Here is a 15089-nt window from a genome sequence, read left to right as displayed (position 1 = left end):
TCCCTCATCTGTAAAATGGGGATGAAGACTGTGAGCCCCCCGGGGGACAACCTGATCACCTTGTGACCTCCCCAGCGCTTAGAACAGTGCTTTGCACATAGTAGTGGCTCAGTGGAAAGAGCCCGGGCTTTGGAGTCAGGAGTCATGGGTTCGAATCCCGACTCCGCCACTTGTCAGCTGGGTGACTTTGGGCAAGTCACTTAACTTCTCTGGGCCTCAGTTACCTCATCTGTCAAATGGGGATGAAGACTGTGAGCCCCACGTGGGACAACCTGATCTCCTTGTAACCTCCCCGGTGCTTAGAACAGGGCTTGGCGCATAGTAAGCGTTTAATAAATGCCACCATTATTATTATTAACTGCCATTATTATTATTATTACTATTATTAGTAGTAGTAGTAGTAGCATCATTCTAGACTGTGAGCCCGCTGTTGGGTAGGAACCGTCTCTCTATGTTGCCAACTTGGACTTCCCAAGCGCTTAGTCCAGGGCTCTGCTCACGGTAAGCGCTCAATCAATCAATCAATCAATCAATCGTATTTATTGAGCGCTTACTGGGTGCAGAGCACTGGACTAAGCGCTTGGGAAGTCCAAGTTGGCATCACACAGAGACGGTCCCCGCCCAACAGTGGGCTTACAGTCTAAAAGGGGGAGACAGAGAACAGAACCAAACATGAATGAATGAATGAATGAATGAATGAATGAATGAATGAATGAATGAATGAATGAATGAATGAATGAATGAATGAATGAATGAACCGCCGCCATCTTGGTTGCCGTCCTTCGGACGGCTCGCGCCGGGCGGGGGGGGGGGGGGCAGCGCCCCCTGCTGGGCGGCGCCGGAGCCGTCGCCGCGGGGAGGGCGCGCGGAGGGGGGCGGGCCCCGGAGCCGCCCGCTCATTGGCCGAGGCGGGGGGCGGTGCCCGCAGGGGTGTCGCAAACCGAGGCGGGGCTGCTTTCCGGCCGCCGGAGGAGGCGGAGGAGGAGGTAGAAGAAGAGGGGCCAACATGGCCGCCCGGGCCTGGACGGGGGGCCGAGGAGGAGGAGGACGAGGAGGAGGAGGACGAGGAGGAGGCGGTCCGGCCCCGGCCAGGACGCCGCTGGCGCTCGGGCTCCTGCTGGCGCTGGCCGCGGCGGCGGCGGGCGGCTCCATCGAGGTAGGCCGGGGGCAAGGACGCTCATCCTCTCATTACCTCACGCATTCCCTCACTCACGCTTCAGTCATCATCATCATCAGTCGTATTTACTGAGCGCTTACTGCGTGCAGAGCACTGTGCTAAGCGCTTGGGAAGTCCAACTTGGCAACATGTAGAGACGGTCCTTACCCAACAGTGGGGGCTCACAGTCTTAATCCCCGTTTTCCAGATGAGGGAACTGAGGCCCAGGGAAGTGAAGTGACTTGCCCAAGGTCACACAGCTGACAGGTGGCGGAGCCGGGATTTGAACCCACGACCTCCGACTCCAGAGCCCGGGCTCTTTCCACTGAGCCACCCTGCCGCTTCTCGGTTATTCACTCATTCAGTCGTATTTATTGAGCGCTTACTGTGTGCAGAGCACTGTACTAAGCGCTTGGGAAGTCCAGCTTGGCAACATGTAGAGACGGTCCTTACCCAACAGTGGGGGCTCACAGTCTTAATCCCCGTTTTCCAGATGAGGGAACTGAGGCCCAGGGAAGTGAAGTGACTTGCCCAAGGTCACACAGCTGACAGGTGGCGGAGCCGGGATTTGAACCCACGACCTCCGACTCCAGAGCCCGGGCTCTTTCCACTGAGCCACCCTGCCGCTTCTCGGTTATTCACTCATTCAGTCGTATTTATTGAGCGCTTACTGTGTGCAGAGCACTGGACTAAGCGCTTGGGAAGTCCAGCTTGGCAACATGTAGAGACGGTCCTTACCCAACAGTGGGGGCTCACAGTCTTAATCCCCGTTTTCCAGATGAGGGAACTGAGGCCCAGGGAAGTGAAGTGACTTGCCCAAGGTCACACAGCTGACAGGTGGCGGAGCCGGGATTTGAACCCACGACCTCCGACTCCAGAGCCCGGGCTCTTTCCACTGAGCCACCCTGCCGCTTCTCGGTTATTCACTCATTCAGTCGTATTTATTGAGCGCTTACTGCGTGCAGAGCACTGGACTAAGCGCTTGGGAAGTCCAACTTGGCAACATGTAGAGACGGTCCTTACCCAACAGTGGGGGCTCACAGTCTTAATCCCCGTTTTCCAGATGAGGGAACTGAGGCCCAGGGAAGTGAAGTGACTTGCCCAAGGTCACACAGCTGACAGGTGGCGGAGCTGAGATTTGAACCCACGACCTCCGACTCCAGAGCCCGGGCTCTTTCCACTGAGCCACCCTGCCGCTTCTCGGTTATTCACTCATTCAGTCGTATTTATTGAGCGCTTACTGCGTGCAGAGCACTGGACTAAGCGCTTGGGAAGTCCAACTTGGCAACATACAGAGACGGGGTTATCCCATGTGCAGAATGGGGGTTCAGTTACCGGTGCTGCTTCCTACTTAGAGTGTGACCCCCATGTGGAACTGGATTATTTTTTGTCTACCCCAGGTAGTAAGCACTTAAATTCCGTTATTATTATTATTAATAACAAAGCCTCTTGGAGGAGACATAATAATAATAGTATTTGTTACGTGCTTACTGTGTGCCAGGCACTGTACTAAGAACTGGGGGGAAGAGGGGGAAAGAGACAAGCATCGTCATCATCATCATCATCAATCGTATTTATTGAGCGCTTACTATGTGCAGAGCACTGTACTAAGCGCTTGGGAGGTACAAATCGGCAACATACAGAGACAGTCCCTACCCAACAGTGGGCTCGCAGTCTAAAAGGGGGAGACAGAGAACAAAACCAAACGTACTAACAAGCCAATTGAGTTGGCCACAGTCTCTGTCCTACATGGAGCTCACAATCTCAATTCCCGTTTTATAGTTGAGGTAACTGAGGCCCAGAGAAGTGAAGTAACTTGCCCAAGGTCACACGGTAGACAGGTGGTGGAGCCGGGATTAGAACCCATGACCTTCTGATGCCCAGGCTCTATCCGCTACGCCTTGCTGCTGGGCTTTGAAGGTGGGAAGAGTGGTATTCTGTTGGATATGAAAGGGGAGAGGGGTCCAGGCCAGAGGCAGATGTGGGTGAGGGATCTGCGATAATAATAATAATAATGGCATTTATTAAGCGCTTACTATGTGCAAAGCACTGTTCTAAGCGCTGGGGAGGTTACAAGGCGATCAGGTTGTCCCACATGGGGCTCACAGTCTTAATCTCCGTTTTACAGATGAGGTAACTGAGGCCCAGAGAAGTTAAGTGACTTGCCCAGAGTCACACAGCCGACAACTGGCAGAGCTGGGATTTGAACCCATGACCTCTGACTCCAAAGCCCGGGCTCTTTCCACCGAGCCACGCTGCTTCTCCTGATGAGACAGATGAGGTCCAGGTGCGGGGGGAAGGTTGGCATCAGAGGAGCGAAGTTCGAGGGCTTGGTTGTGGTGGGAAAGGTAACCGTGGTATTTACTAAGCACTTAATATGTTCCAGGCACTATATTAAGCGATGGGGAGAGCTGACTTACTTAAAGCCGATAGTAAGGAGTTTCTGTCTGGTGCAGTTTCTGTCTTATTTCCTCTAGACCCCCTTGGGCTCTAAGCCCGTTGTGGGCTGGGAATGGGTTTGTGATATTGTGTTGTTCTCTCCCAGTAATACAGTGCTCTGCACACAGTAAGCGCTCAGTAAGTGCTGTTGATTGATCAGTTGAATGGGCAACCATTGGAGAATTTTGAGGAGTGGCGGGAACTTATTAATTATTTTTTTGAAAGCGATCCTGGCAGCAGAGTGCAGTGTGGACAAGAGTAAGGAAAGGACTGTCTCTATATGTTGCCAACTTGTACTTCCTAAGAGCTTAGTACAGTGCTCTGCACACAGTAAGCGCTCAATAAATACGATTGATGATGATGATGAAAGACAAGTGAGGAGGCTGATGCAGTAGTGAAGGTGGGATATAAGCACTTGGATCAGTACCAAAACTGTGGTGGAAAAGGAAAGGGCGTATTCCAGAGACGACGTATAGATGGAACCTACAGGATTTGGTGACGTACCAACCAGCTGAGTTCATTCATTCAGTCGTATTTATTGAGCGCTTACTGCGTGCAGAGCACTGTACTAAGCGCTTGGGAAGTACAAGTTGGCAACATAGAGAGACGGTCCCTATCCAGCAGTGGGCTCACAGTCTAGAAACAGCAGGAATGAGAGGGATGAGTTGATGGTGGCTTGTGACACAAGGAAGGATCTACAGTGATGGGAAAGTGTGGTCTACAGTGATGGGAAAGTCTTGGGTAGGACAGAGTTTGGATAGAAAGACGAGGAGTACTTTTGGGGGCATATTAAGTAGGAGGTGTCTGTGGAACGCCTAAGTTAGAAATGGCCTAAAGGCCAGAGGAAATGTGAGAATGCAGAGGAGGAGAGAGGCCAGGCACAGTCCTTTTAGACTGTGAGCCCACCGTTGGGTAGGGACTGTCTCTATATGTTGACAATTTGTACTTCCTAAGCGCTTAGTACAGTGCTCTGCACATAGTAAGCGCTCAATAAATACGATTGATGATGATGATGATGAGGCCAGGGCTGAAAAGTTAGGTTTAGGAATCATCCGCTTAAAAGGAGGTAGCTGAAGCCATGGGAGGAGATGACTTCTGAAAGGGATGGAGTTGGAGAGTAGAAGGAGAGCCAGAACTGAGCCTTGAGGGACCCCCCTCTATTTAGGGTTTTGCGGGCAGAGGAGGAGAGGAAAAATTTTACGCCCCTTCTTTACTCCTTTTTAATCTGGGCATTTGTGGTGCAGCTTTGCAGAAATTTTTAGTAAAAAAAAAAAAATGACCCAGCTCTGCAAAAACTTAACACCTAATGAAACTTTCAGCTATCCCCCAAACCAGGAAGCTGAATGTGTTCAGGGGACTGCATTTTTTCCAGGGGTCATTGAGTGGTTCGTGGCATCCAGGACATTTCCCTTTTGTTATACGAATTTTTAATTTAAGCTGTTAAAATCTCATCTTCAAGGAAAAGACAGGTGGTGCAGTTTTTGCCAGCTAGATTTATTATTTGTTGAAAGCACTGGAAAAACGTTTGATATGGAAGGAGATGGAAATTATCTACCAAATGAGGTTTTTGGATAGCCCACTGTTGGGTAGGGACTGTCTCTGTATGTTGCCAAGTTGTACTTCCCAAGCGCTTAGTACAGTGCTCTGCACACAGTAAGCGCTCAATAAATACGATTGATTGACTGATCAGTTAATCATCAAAACTCAACAGTGTCCTCCCAGCCACAGATTTTTTTTCTCCAGGAGTAGCTTGGAGAAGCAGTATGATGGCTTTCTCACTCGATCATTGGTATTTATATTTTTCGTTTTTTAAATGTTAAGTGTTTACTATGTGCCAGGCACTGTCTGGGAAGCAGCGTGGCTCAGTGGAAAGAGCCCAGGCTTTGGAGTCATAGGTCATGGGTTCAAATCCTGGCTCTGCCAGTTGTCAGCTGTGTGACTTTGGGCAAGTCACTTAACTTCTCTGTGCCTCAGTTCCCCCATCTGTAAAATGGGGATTAACTGTGAGCCCCCGTGGGACAACCTGATCACCTTGTAACCTCCCCAGTGCTTAGAACAGTGCTTTGCACATAGTAAGCGCTTAATAAATGCCATTACCCTGCTTTACTTTACTGAGTGCTTATTAAGCACTTGGGAAAGTACAATAGAATAAGGGAATACAGTCCCCTGATAAGGAGCTGATAATTGTTAGGATTTAGTGTCTATTTTCCCAAATTTTACATCCCAAACTTTCCCTCTAGTAGCCCGCAGGTTTAGCCAAACCCCCTTCATAGCCTTCTGGTATTTTTAGTGGGTACCGCTACCTGTGATCATAATAATAATTATGGTATTAAGCGGTTAACTTTGTACCAGGCACTGCACTAAGCGCTGGGGGGTTGCAAGCACCCCCCCCCCCACCCCGCATAAGGTTGCTTAATTGTAATTTCCAAGCACTTAGTACAATGCTCTGCACACAGTAAGCGCTCAGTAAATATAATTGAATGAATGAATGTATACAGGCAAGTTCGGTTGGATACAGTTCCTCTCCCACGTGGGGCTCACAACTTAACAAACCCCATAATTATTATTAATCCCCATTTTACAGGTGAGGTAACCGAGGCCCAGAGAAATGAAGCGACTGGCCCAAGGGCACCCAGCAGAAAAGTGGTGGAGCCGGGATCAGAACCCATGACCTTCATACTCCCAGGCCTGTGCTGTATCCGTTACTTGCCATGGTTTTCATTCACTCAAGTCGTATTTATTGAGCACTTACTGCGTGCAGAGCACTGTTTTCCCATCTGTTGGGAGTAATGGATGCCATGGTGCTTGCCGGAAGTTACACCAAGTTCGTCTTCTGTCCTTCATTTTCCTCTAATCCGTTGCTAGGGCAGTTGCCATTCCAGAACAGTGGTGCCATTCATTCAATCGTATTTATTGAGCACTTACTGTGTGCAGAGCACTGTACTAAGCACTTGGGAAGTACAAGTCGGAGCCAGCGGTGAATCTTCTAGGAAAGCCGACTGAAAAGCAGGGGGTAGGCATTCATAGGCAACAAGAAGAAAGGCTTAGAAATAAAAAAAAAAGAGTTTTTTTCGGTGGGTCCATGGGAAGAGGGCTTTAACCCTAATTTTAAAACTGTGGGTTAAAAATTGGTTAAATTGGGTCAAAGACCTAATTAATATTGTACTAATACATTATGTGATAGAACGGGATCTTCTGTGTTTTTGGGTTTCAGGATCAAGCAGAACAGCTTTTTAGAAGTGGCCATACAAACAACTGGGCAGTTTTGGTAAGCGTATTAAAAAGTTCATTTTGGAGTGAAAGTGTAGAATTCTGTTTAATATTGCTTGTGTGGGGTGTTCTCCTCATCTTTCCCATGGGTCACTTGCTGCTTAGTTTATAATTTTGTTAGTTTATTGTTTAGATCGGGTGACACAAACGGAACTTCTCATCTTCCCACCCAAACCCTGTCTTCCCCCGACTCTCCTGTGAGCCCCCTCCTTCCTCAACCCCTCCTCCCCCTCTCCATCATCATCAATCGTATTTATTGAGCGCTTACTATGTGCAGAGCACTGTACTAAGCGCTTGGGAAGTACAAATTGGCAACATATAGAGACAGTCCCTACCCAACGGTGGGCTCACAGTCTAAAAGGGGGAAAGTCCATCCCCCCAGCCTTACTTACCTCCTTCCCTTCCCCACAGCACCTGTATATATGTATATATCCTTGTACGTATTTATTACTCTATTTTACTTGTACATATTTATTCTACTTATTTTATTTTGTTAATATGTTTTGTTCTCTGCCTCCCCCTTCTAGACTGTGAGCCCACTGTTGGGTAGGGGCCGTCTCTATATGTTGCCAACTTGTACTTCCCAAGCGCTTAGTACAGTGCTCTGCACACAGTAAGCGCTCAATAAATACGATTGAATGAATGAGTGTTGACAGGACCACCATCCTCCCTATATCACAAGCCCATAAACTTGGCATTATTCTCAACTCATCTCTCTCATTCAACCCACGTGTTCAAACTGTATCCAGATCCAGTCGCTTCAGCCTTTATCGCATTCCTAAAATCTGTCTTTCCTCTCCATCCAAACTGCTATCATATTTATCCTATTCCTATTTGATTACTGCATGAATCAATCAATCAATCGTATTTATTGAGCGCTTACTTTGTGCAGAGCACTGTACTAAGCGCTTGGGAAGTACAAGTCGGCAACATATAGAGACAGTTCCTACCCAACAGTGGGCTCACAGTCTAAAGGGGGAGACAGAGAACAAAACCAACCATACTAACAAAATAAAATAAATAGAATAGATATGTACAAGTAAAATAAGCCTCCTCGCTGATCTCCCGGCACTTCTGTCTCTCCCCGCTCCAGTCCATGCTTCACTCTGCTGCCCGGATCATTTTTCTACAAAACCCTTCAGTCCACATTTCCCCACTCGTCACGAGCCTCCACTGTCGCATCAGACAGGAACTCCTTACTGTTGTCTTTAATGCGCTCAATCACCTTGCCCCCTCCTATCTTATTTCCCTGATTTCGTCCTACAACCCAGCCCGCACACTTCATTCCTCTAATACGAAACCCACTCACACTGTGCCTTGATCTCATCTGTCTCCCCACCGACTCCTTGCCCTCATCCCTCTTCTGGCGTAGAACTCCCTCCCCCTTCACATCCGACAGGCCATCATTTTCCCCACCTTCAAAGCCTTATTGAAGGCACATCTCCTCCATGAGGCCTTCCCTGACCAAGCCCTCATTTCCTCTTCTCCCACCCCCTTCTGCATCACCTTTACATTTGGATTTATACCCTTTATTCACCTTACTCTCAGCTCCACAGCATTTATGTGCATATCCGTAATTTATTTTATGTTGTGTTTAGTATAGTGCATTGCACACGTTAAGCACCCGGTAAATATGATTATGTATAATGCATTTTTCTCTCTCTGACCACTATTTGTCTTGTATTTTAATCTAGTTTTATATAGAGCCCTGAAATGGTTCCCTAATGAAGCCTAGTAGCATTCAGTGAAGAAACAGGACACTTAGTCAGTGGTATTTATTGAGTGCCTACTATTTGCAGAGCACTGTACTAAGGGCTTGGAAGAATACAATACAACAGAGCTGGCAATCAGTTAGTGATGGTTGAGCACGGACTCTCAAGTCCATGATCTTTCCACTAGGCCATCCTGCTTCTCAAGTGTTCTTCCTTCACTCCTTTGCTACTTATCATCACTGGTATTTATTGAGCACTTAACTACATGCAGCGCATGGTACTATGCGCTTGGGAGAGTAATAATCAAAATAATTATGGTATTGAGTGCTTACTAAGCACAGGCATTGTGCTTACACTGGGGTGGATACAAGCAAATTGGAGTGGACACAATCCCTGGCCCATGTGGGGCTCACGGTCTTAACCCCCATTTTACAGATGAGGGAACTGAGGTACAGATAAGTGACTTACCCAAGGTCACACAGCAGGACAAGTGGCAGTGTTGGACAGAATGGGAGAAGCAACCTTTAGAAGTGAACTAAACTGAGCTAGGCTGGACCGCATCACCCCTCTAATTGCAGAACTCCCATCTAACTAATTAGTAATAATAATTATGGTATTTGTTAAGCTGCTTACTATGTGCCAAGCACTGTTCTAAGCGCTGGGGTAGACACAGGGTCATCAGGTTGTCCCCGTGGGGCTCACAGTTGTCATCCCCATTTTACAGATGAGGTAGCTGAGGCCCAGAGAATCAATCAGTCGTATCTTTGATCACTTACTGTGTGCAGAGCACTGTACCAAGCGCTTGGGAAGTACAAGTTGGCAACATATAGAGACAGTCCCTACCCAACAGTGGGCTCACAGTCTAAAAGAGAAGTGACTTGCCCAAAGTCACACAGCCGACAAGTGGCGGAGCCGGGACTAGAACCCACAACCTCTGACTCCCAAGCCCGAGCTCTTTCCACCAAGCCACGCTGCTTCCGTCACGGTAGGTGCTACGGCTGGCCGGAAGCACATCTCATCTATGTCACAGTACAGTGCTCTGCACATAGTAAGTGCTCAATAAATACGATTGATTGATGTCAACCATCACGGTCTGCCTCTGTTGACTTTCAGTCCTTCTGACCAAAGTGTAGGTGGCCTTTCCAAGTCCCACAGCTGCCCAACCGACTTATCTAAGGCAGCCGGGGCGAGGAGAGCAGCTCAGTCCAGCCCATGGGAGCACACCCCTAAACCTACTGCAACAGCCACCGAGGAAGGCTCGGGGCCTCCCACTCCGGGATTTGGGTCGCTGCACTCCTTGTTTTTTCTTCTGTTCAGCAGAGACGGGGCAAGAGACAGGACTACTGTGCGGGCCTGGTGAAGGATAACCCAAATCCAGGGGCGGAGGCGGCTCAGCCTCCGTCGCTCCCCGGCTGCTCAGTTACTTCTCACACCCAAAATGGTTTGTCTCAGAACCCCCACTCATCTCACGGAGTGACTTGGGGGGTCAATACTGCCAACCCCTTCCCCACATCCTCCCCGTAGCCTGGAACTCCCTCCTGCTCCATCTGGGCCAGACCACCACTCTCCCCACCATCAAAGCATTGCTATGGTCACATCTCTGCACACAGTAAGCACTCAGTAAATACGAATGAATGAATGAATAAGTGCAGTAGAGCTCTGAATTCACTTAAGTTTCAGAGCAATAAGAAAAATCAGCATTAAGAAACCTAACATTACAAAACCAGTCATGAAAAGGATGAAGTAGTTGTCTGCTAGTGAAGGGTTGTGTTCTTTGATAAGTTCTCTGATGGTCTTCCCCCACTTTGATAACCATCACATTTATTAACAAGCTGTGAAAGATCTCTCTATAGGCTGTTTTTGCTCCACATCTGCTTTGATGATGATGATGGCATTTATTAAGCCTTGATTGCTGGCCTCTCAGGCATCTTCTAGGCTGTGAGCCCGTTATGGGCAGGGATTGTCTATCTTTGTTGCTGAATTATACTTCGTTGCTACTTTGTTGCTCTGCATACGATAAGCGCTCAATAAATTTGATTGAATGAACAGATGAATGAATCTCAGTCCTCAAATGTCCACTAATGTGTGAAGAAAAGGTTCCATGGCTTACTGGTGTTCATTTAGTGTTAAAGAAATCATTTCTTTCTTTTTCACTCCTTCAAGGTGTGCACATCCAGATTCTGGTTTAATTACCGTCACGTTGCCAACACTCTGTCTGTGTATAGAAGTGTCAAAAGATTAGGCATTCCTGACAGGTAAGAAAATCTTTTAGAGGGAAATTATTAAATAGCGTACACAGCCTTCGCTTTTAGGTGGCATTTGGTTGAAGTTGAGAAGTATTGTGAAAAATAGAGGGGAAAAAAAGAATGTTAATGGCATTGAAAAGGTCATTCTAAACCAAACTGAGCCCTGAACTGCTTTCTTCAGTGAACTATATATAACCTTTTTTGCAGGATGGATCAAATAGGACTCTGGCAAATGCCAATTGTACCATGGGTTTATTTCACACTTTAACAATTCTCCATTAGGAAATTCTTTTTTTGTGTAGGTGTGTGTGAATTATACGTGTATTTTTATGTCTCATGAGACAGGAACCATGTCTTTTATTTCTGTTTTATGTTCCCAGGTATCTATGGTGGTCTCTACTCCGATTCTTAATAACTGCTGTTTGACTCAAGCATAAGTATTTAGCAAATGCCTGCGTTGTGCAGAACTCTATACTGAGCATTTGGGAGAGTTTAATGGAAGCAAAAATCCTGGTCCCCGCCCTAAATACTGTTTCAATCTAATGGGAAAGTTAAAGGGCAGGTCCAAATGTTCTAAAACAGGATGAAAAACCAGAAGTTCAACTGGATAGATGATAATAATAATAATAATAATGATGATGGCATTTGTTAAGCGTTTACTATGTGCAAAGCACTGGTCTAAGCACTGGGGGGGGATACAAGGTGACCAGGTTGTCCCACGTGGGGCTCACAGTCTTAATCCCCATTTTACAGATGAGGGAACTGAGGCTCAGAGAAGTTGTGACTTGCCCAAGGTCACACAGCAGACATGTGGTGGAGCCGGTATTAGAACGCGTGACCTCTGGCTCCCAAGCCCGGGCTCTTTCCACTGAGCCACACTGTTTCTCTGAAATAGATAAATGAAATAGAGTATAAATTGTGGTGTACATAAATGCAATGGTTGGCTGTTTATATGTAAGTATTGATCAGAATTCCTCTCCTCCTCCTCCTCACCCCCCCGCCCTTCCTCCTTCCCCTCCCCACAGCACCTGTATATATGCTTGTACAGATTTATTACCCTATTTATTTTACTTGTGCATATTTACTATTCTGTTTATTTTGTTAATGATGTTCATCTAGCTTTATCTGTATTGTCATCAGAATAAATGTGTCAAGTCATCAGAATAGACACCTGTCCTCGTGTTTTGTTTTGTTGTCTGTCTCTCCCTTCTACACTGTGAGCCCGTTGTTGGGTAGGGACCGTCTCTATATGTTGCCAACTTGTACTTCCCAAGTGCTTAGTACAGTGCTCTGCCCACAGTAAGCGCTCAATAAATACGATTGAATGAATATTAACGGGGAGGTGGAAGTTAATTGGGCACTGTTAAGTGGAGGAGGTGGGATTTTAGAGTGATGGGGTGGGCTGAGGTCTGGTGGATTTATGGGCGGGGAAGAGTTGGAGGCTGGGGGACGGTGTGAGCGTGGGGTCAAAGGGCCTAAGAAAAGTGAAGAGGGCAAGCCAGGGTCTAGAGGTTGAGAAGAGCTGATCCACAAGATGGAGAAAGGTGGTGGTGCCCCTTGAAGCCAAGAGGAGAGGAGTGTTTTCTTGACGCAGACGGATGGGCGACTCTTGGAGGGTTTCGAGGAATGGCAGAAGTGAGTCAAGGAACCTCCAGGGAGATGATCTGGGCACCAGCAGGGAATGTGGATTGGTGTGGCGAGCAGCTGGAAGGCTAGCAAGGAGACTGTCTTCTACGAGCATTTAGCTACGAAGTGTATAAACTCAAAGGAATTCCATTTTCTAAAGGATAGCTTGATTTCTACCGTTTCCATATAAAGGCTGCCCTTTATTTAGAGAAGCAGCGTGGCTCAGTGGAAAGAGCACGGGCTTTGGAGTCAGAGGTCGTGGGTTCAAATCCCGGCTCCACCAATTGTCAGCTGTGTGACTTTGGGCAAGTCACTTTTCTGTGCCTCAGTTCTGGAAAATGGGGATTAAGACTGTGAGCCCCATGGGGGTACAACCTGATCACCTTGTAATCGCTCCCCAGTGCTTAGAACAGTGTTTCGCACATGGTAAGCGCTTAATAAATGCCATTATTATTTAGATTAAAAAAAAAAAACCACCCAACCCAAACTTGGTTTCTCCCAAGAGCAGAATTATATTTAGTTAAGTGAGGCTTCCCTCACTCTTATAAACTCTTATACACCCATATAGTCACACACACACTTACACTGAAAGGCAGTAGGGAGGGACAACCACACAGATGAATAGGCAGAGGTGGAAAGGCAAAGCAGCGCGGCTCGGTGGTAAGAGAGCGGGCTTGGGAGTCTGGGGTCATGGGTTCGAATCCTGGCTCCGCCACTTGTCTGCTGTGTGACTTTGGGCAAGTCACTTAACCTCTCTGTGCCTCAGTTGCCTCATCTGGAAAATGGGGATTAAGACTGTGAGCCCCACATGGGACAACATGATCACCTTGTGTTCCCCCCCCCCCCCCCCGCAGCTCTTAGAACATTGCTTTGCACGTAGTAAGCGCTTAATAAATACCCTTATTATTATTAAATATACATGAAAAGGGAGAGAGAGGTAGATCATCGGGCAGAAGAAGGAGAGGCCAAGTGGGGAATGGGTTAAGAAGATAAAAGGTGAGGGTCAGGGGAGCAAAGAGAGGGGGTAAAGAGGGAATATGAGACATTAGACTTTGCTTTAGTATTAGTGGTTTTGATTGCATCGTCCATTGATTAGGAAGCAAACCCGACAACTCACTTAGTGATGGAGGCATCAGTGGCAGTGGCGGTAGAGCCCCGGGCCCTGCAATTGTTGTTGGGGAACCCTGTGCCTTCACCCCTGTATATTTTGTTAGATTGTACGATTGAAAACAATTAACTAATTATTCTGAAGAAGTGGTGAAAATATTTTCTAGGAGAGGTTATCTAGTTATGTTTTTTTTTCCCATTCTATTATTACTGTATTTTCTGGCTGTTTTACTTCCTCTGAGGAGGTGCGGGAGACTCGTAAAAATTTTAGGTTTTTTGCTCACTTTCGATTTAAATTCAGATTACACATGGGGATTTAAGTAATTTAAATGAATTTTGGAATCCACATTTTACTGATGAATGCGTGTGTGTAGATATTATATATGTCTACAGTGTATGAATGAATCTTCACTTCGAAGAATGTTATTCACTTAATCAATCAATTGTATTTATTGAACGCTTACTGTGCGCAGAGCACTGTACTAAGCGCTTGGGAAGTACAAGTTGGCAACATATAGAGACAGTCCCTACCCAACAGTGGACTCGCAGTCTAAAAGGGGGAGACGGAGAACGAAACCAAACGTACTAACAAAATAAAATAAATAGAATAGATATGTACAAGTAAAATAAATAAATAGAGTAATAAATATGTACAAACATATATACATATATACAGGTGCTGTGGGGAAGGGAAGGAGGTAAGATGGGGGGATGGAGAGAGGGATACATGGAGAGATGGAGAGAAATACATAATACAATATTGTACAGCAAGCAGCTAATGGTACTGATGAGGCTGGCTGATTTTCACTTACTAATTGTTGCTTCCAGTAATGTCCACTGAAAAATTCGTAATAAAACGTCCTACATCATAGAGTAATGGTGACTTTAAAGGCCACCGGCCAACAAAAATAAATCATTTGGAGACTGGGAAGGTATATTTCACCCTATTTATAGTAGCATTTATATATTTAGTAAGCTATGTGTCTAAAAAAGTGAATGTTTAGTTCTTGGGATGTTGATGATGGAAAATTTTTTTGCATAGAATTGAGGCTCATGGGATAATGAGACATATTTTTCCAACAAACCACACGTCAAAAAAACTGAAGAAGGTGGGGGTGGAATGATTTAATTTTAGATGTGTATGAGTTTGGAAGTCAGGTTAATCAGCAGTATTTGTTGATTAAATACTGGGTACAGATCAATCAATCGTATTTATTGAGCGCTTACTGTGTGCAGAGTACTGTACTAAGTGCTTGGGAAGTACAAGTTGGGTCACTGTTCTAAAGCCTTGAGAGAGTATTGTCGCATTAGAGGATGTGAAAGGTGACAATTTTAAAAGGTTTTGTAAATTTGTTAACTATTTAGGATGTAAGCACCTGAGAAGCAGCATGGCCTAGTGGATAGAGCATGGGCCTGGGAGTTAAAAGGACCTTGGTTCTAAGATCTGCCCACCACTTGCCTGCTGTGTGATCTTGGGCAAGTCACTTTACTTCTTTGGGCCTCAGTTACCTCATTGGTAAAATGGGGATTAAG

General features: G+C 46.4%; 1 protein-coding gene across 1 annotated transcript in view; it reads left to right on the top strand.

Annotated features, from left to right (window-relative positions):
- Positions 1–1069: 1069 nt before the first annotated feature.
- PIGK (phosphatidylinositol glycan anchor biosynthesis class K) overlaps positions 1070–15089 on the top strand; it is a gene marked incomplete at its 5' end in the record, with an annotated part of 161340 nt that continues 147320 nt past the window's right edge. Inside the window, 3 exons of the mRNA XM_038745610.1 lie at positions 1070–1156; positions 6810–6863; positions 10741–10832. Of these exons, the coding sequence (XP_038601538.1) occupies positions 1070–1156; positions 6810–6863; positions 10741–10832 (233 nt within the window). The remainder of the gene's footprint in view (positions 1157–6809; positions 6864–10740; positions 10833–15089) is intronic.

Source organism: Tachyglossus aculeatus, chromosome 4 (genome assembly GCF_015852505.1).
Source record: "Tachyglossus aculeatus isolate mTacAcu1 chromosome 4, mTacAcu1.pri, whole genome shotgun sequence".
Classification (NCBI taxonomy): Eukaryota; Metazoa; Chordata; class Mammalia; order Monotremata; family Tachyglossidae; genus Tachyglossus; species Tachyglossus aculeatus.
The sequence above is the reverse complement of the archived record's forward strand: the minus strand, read 5'-3'. Positions and strand labels throughout refer to the sequence as shown.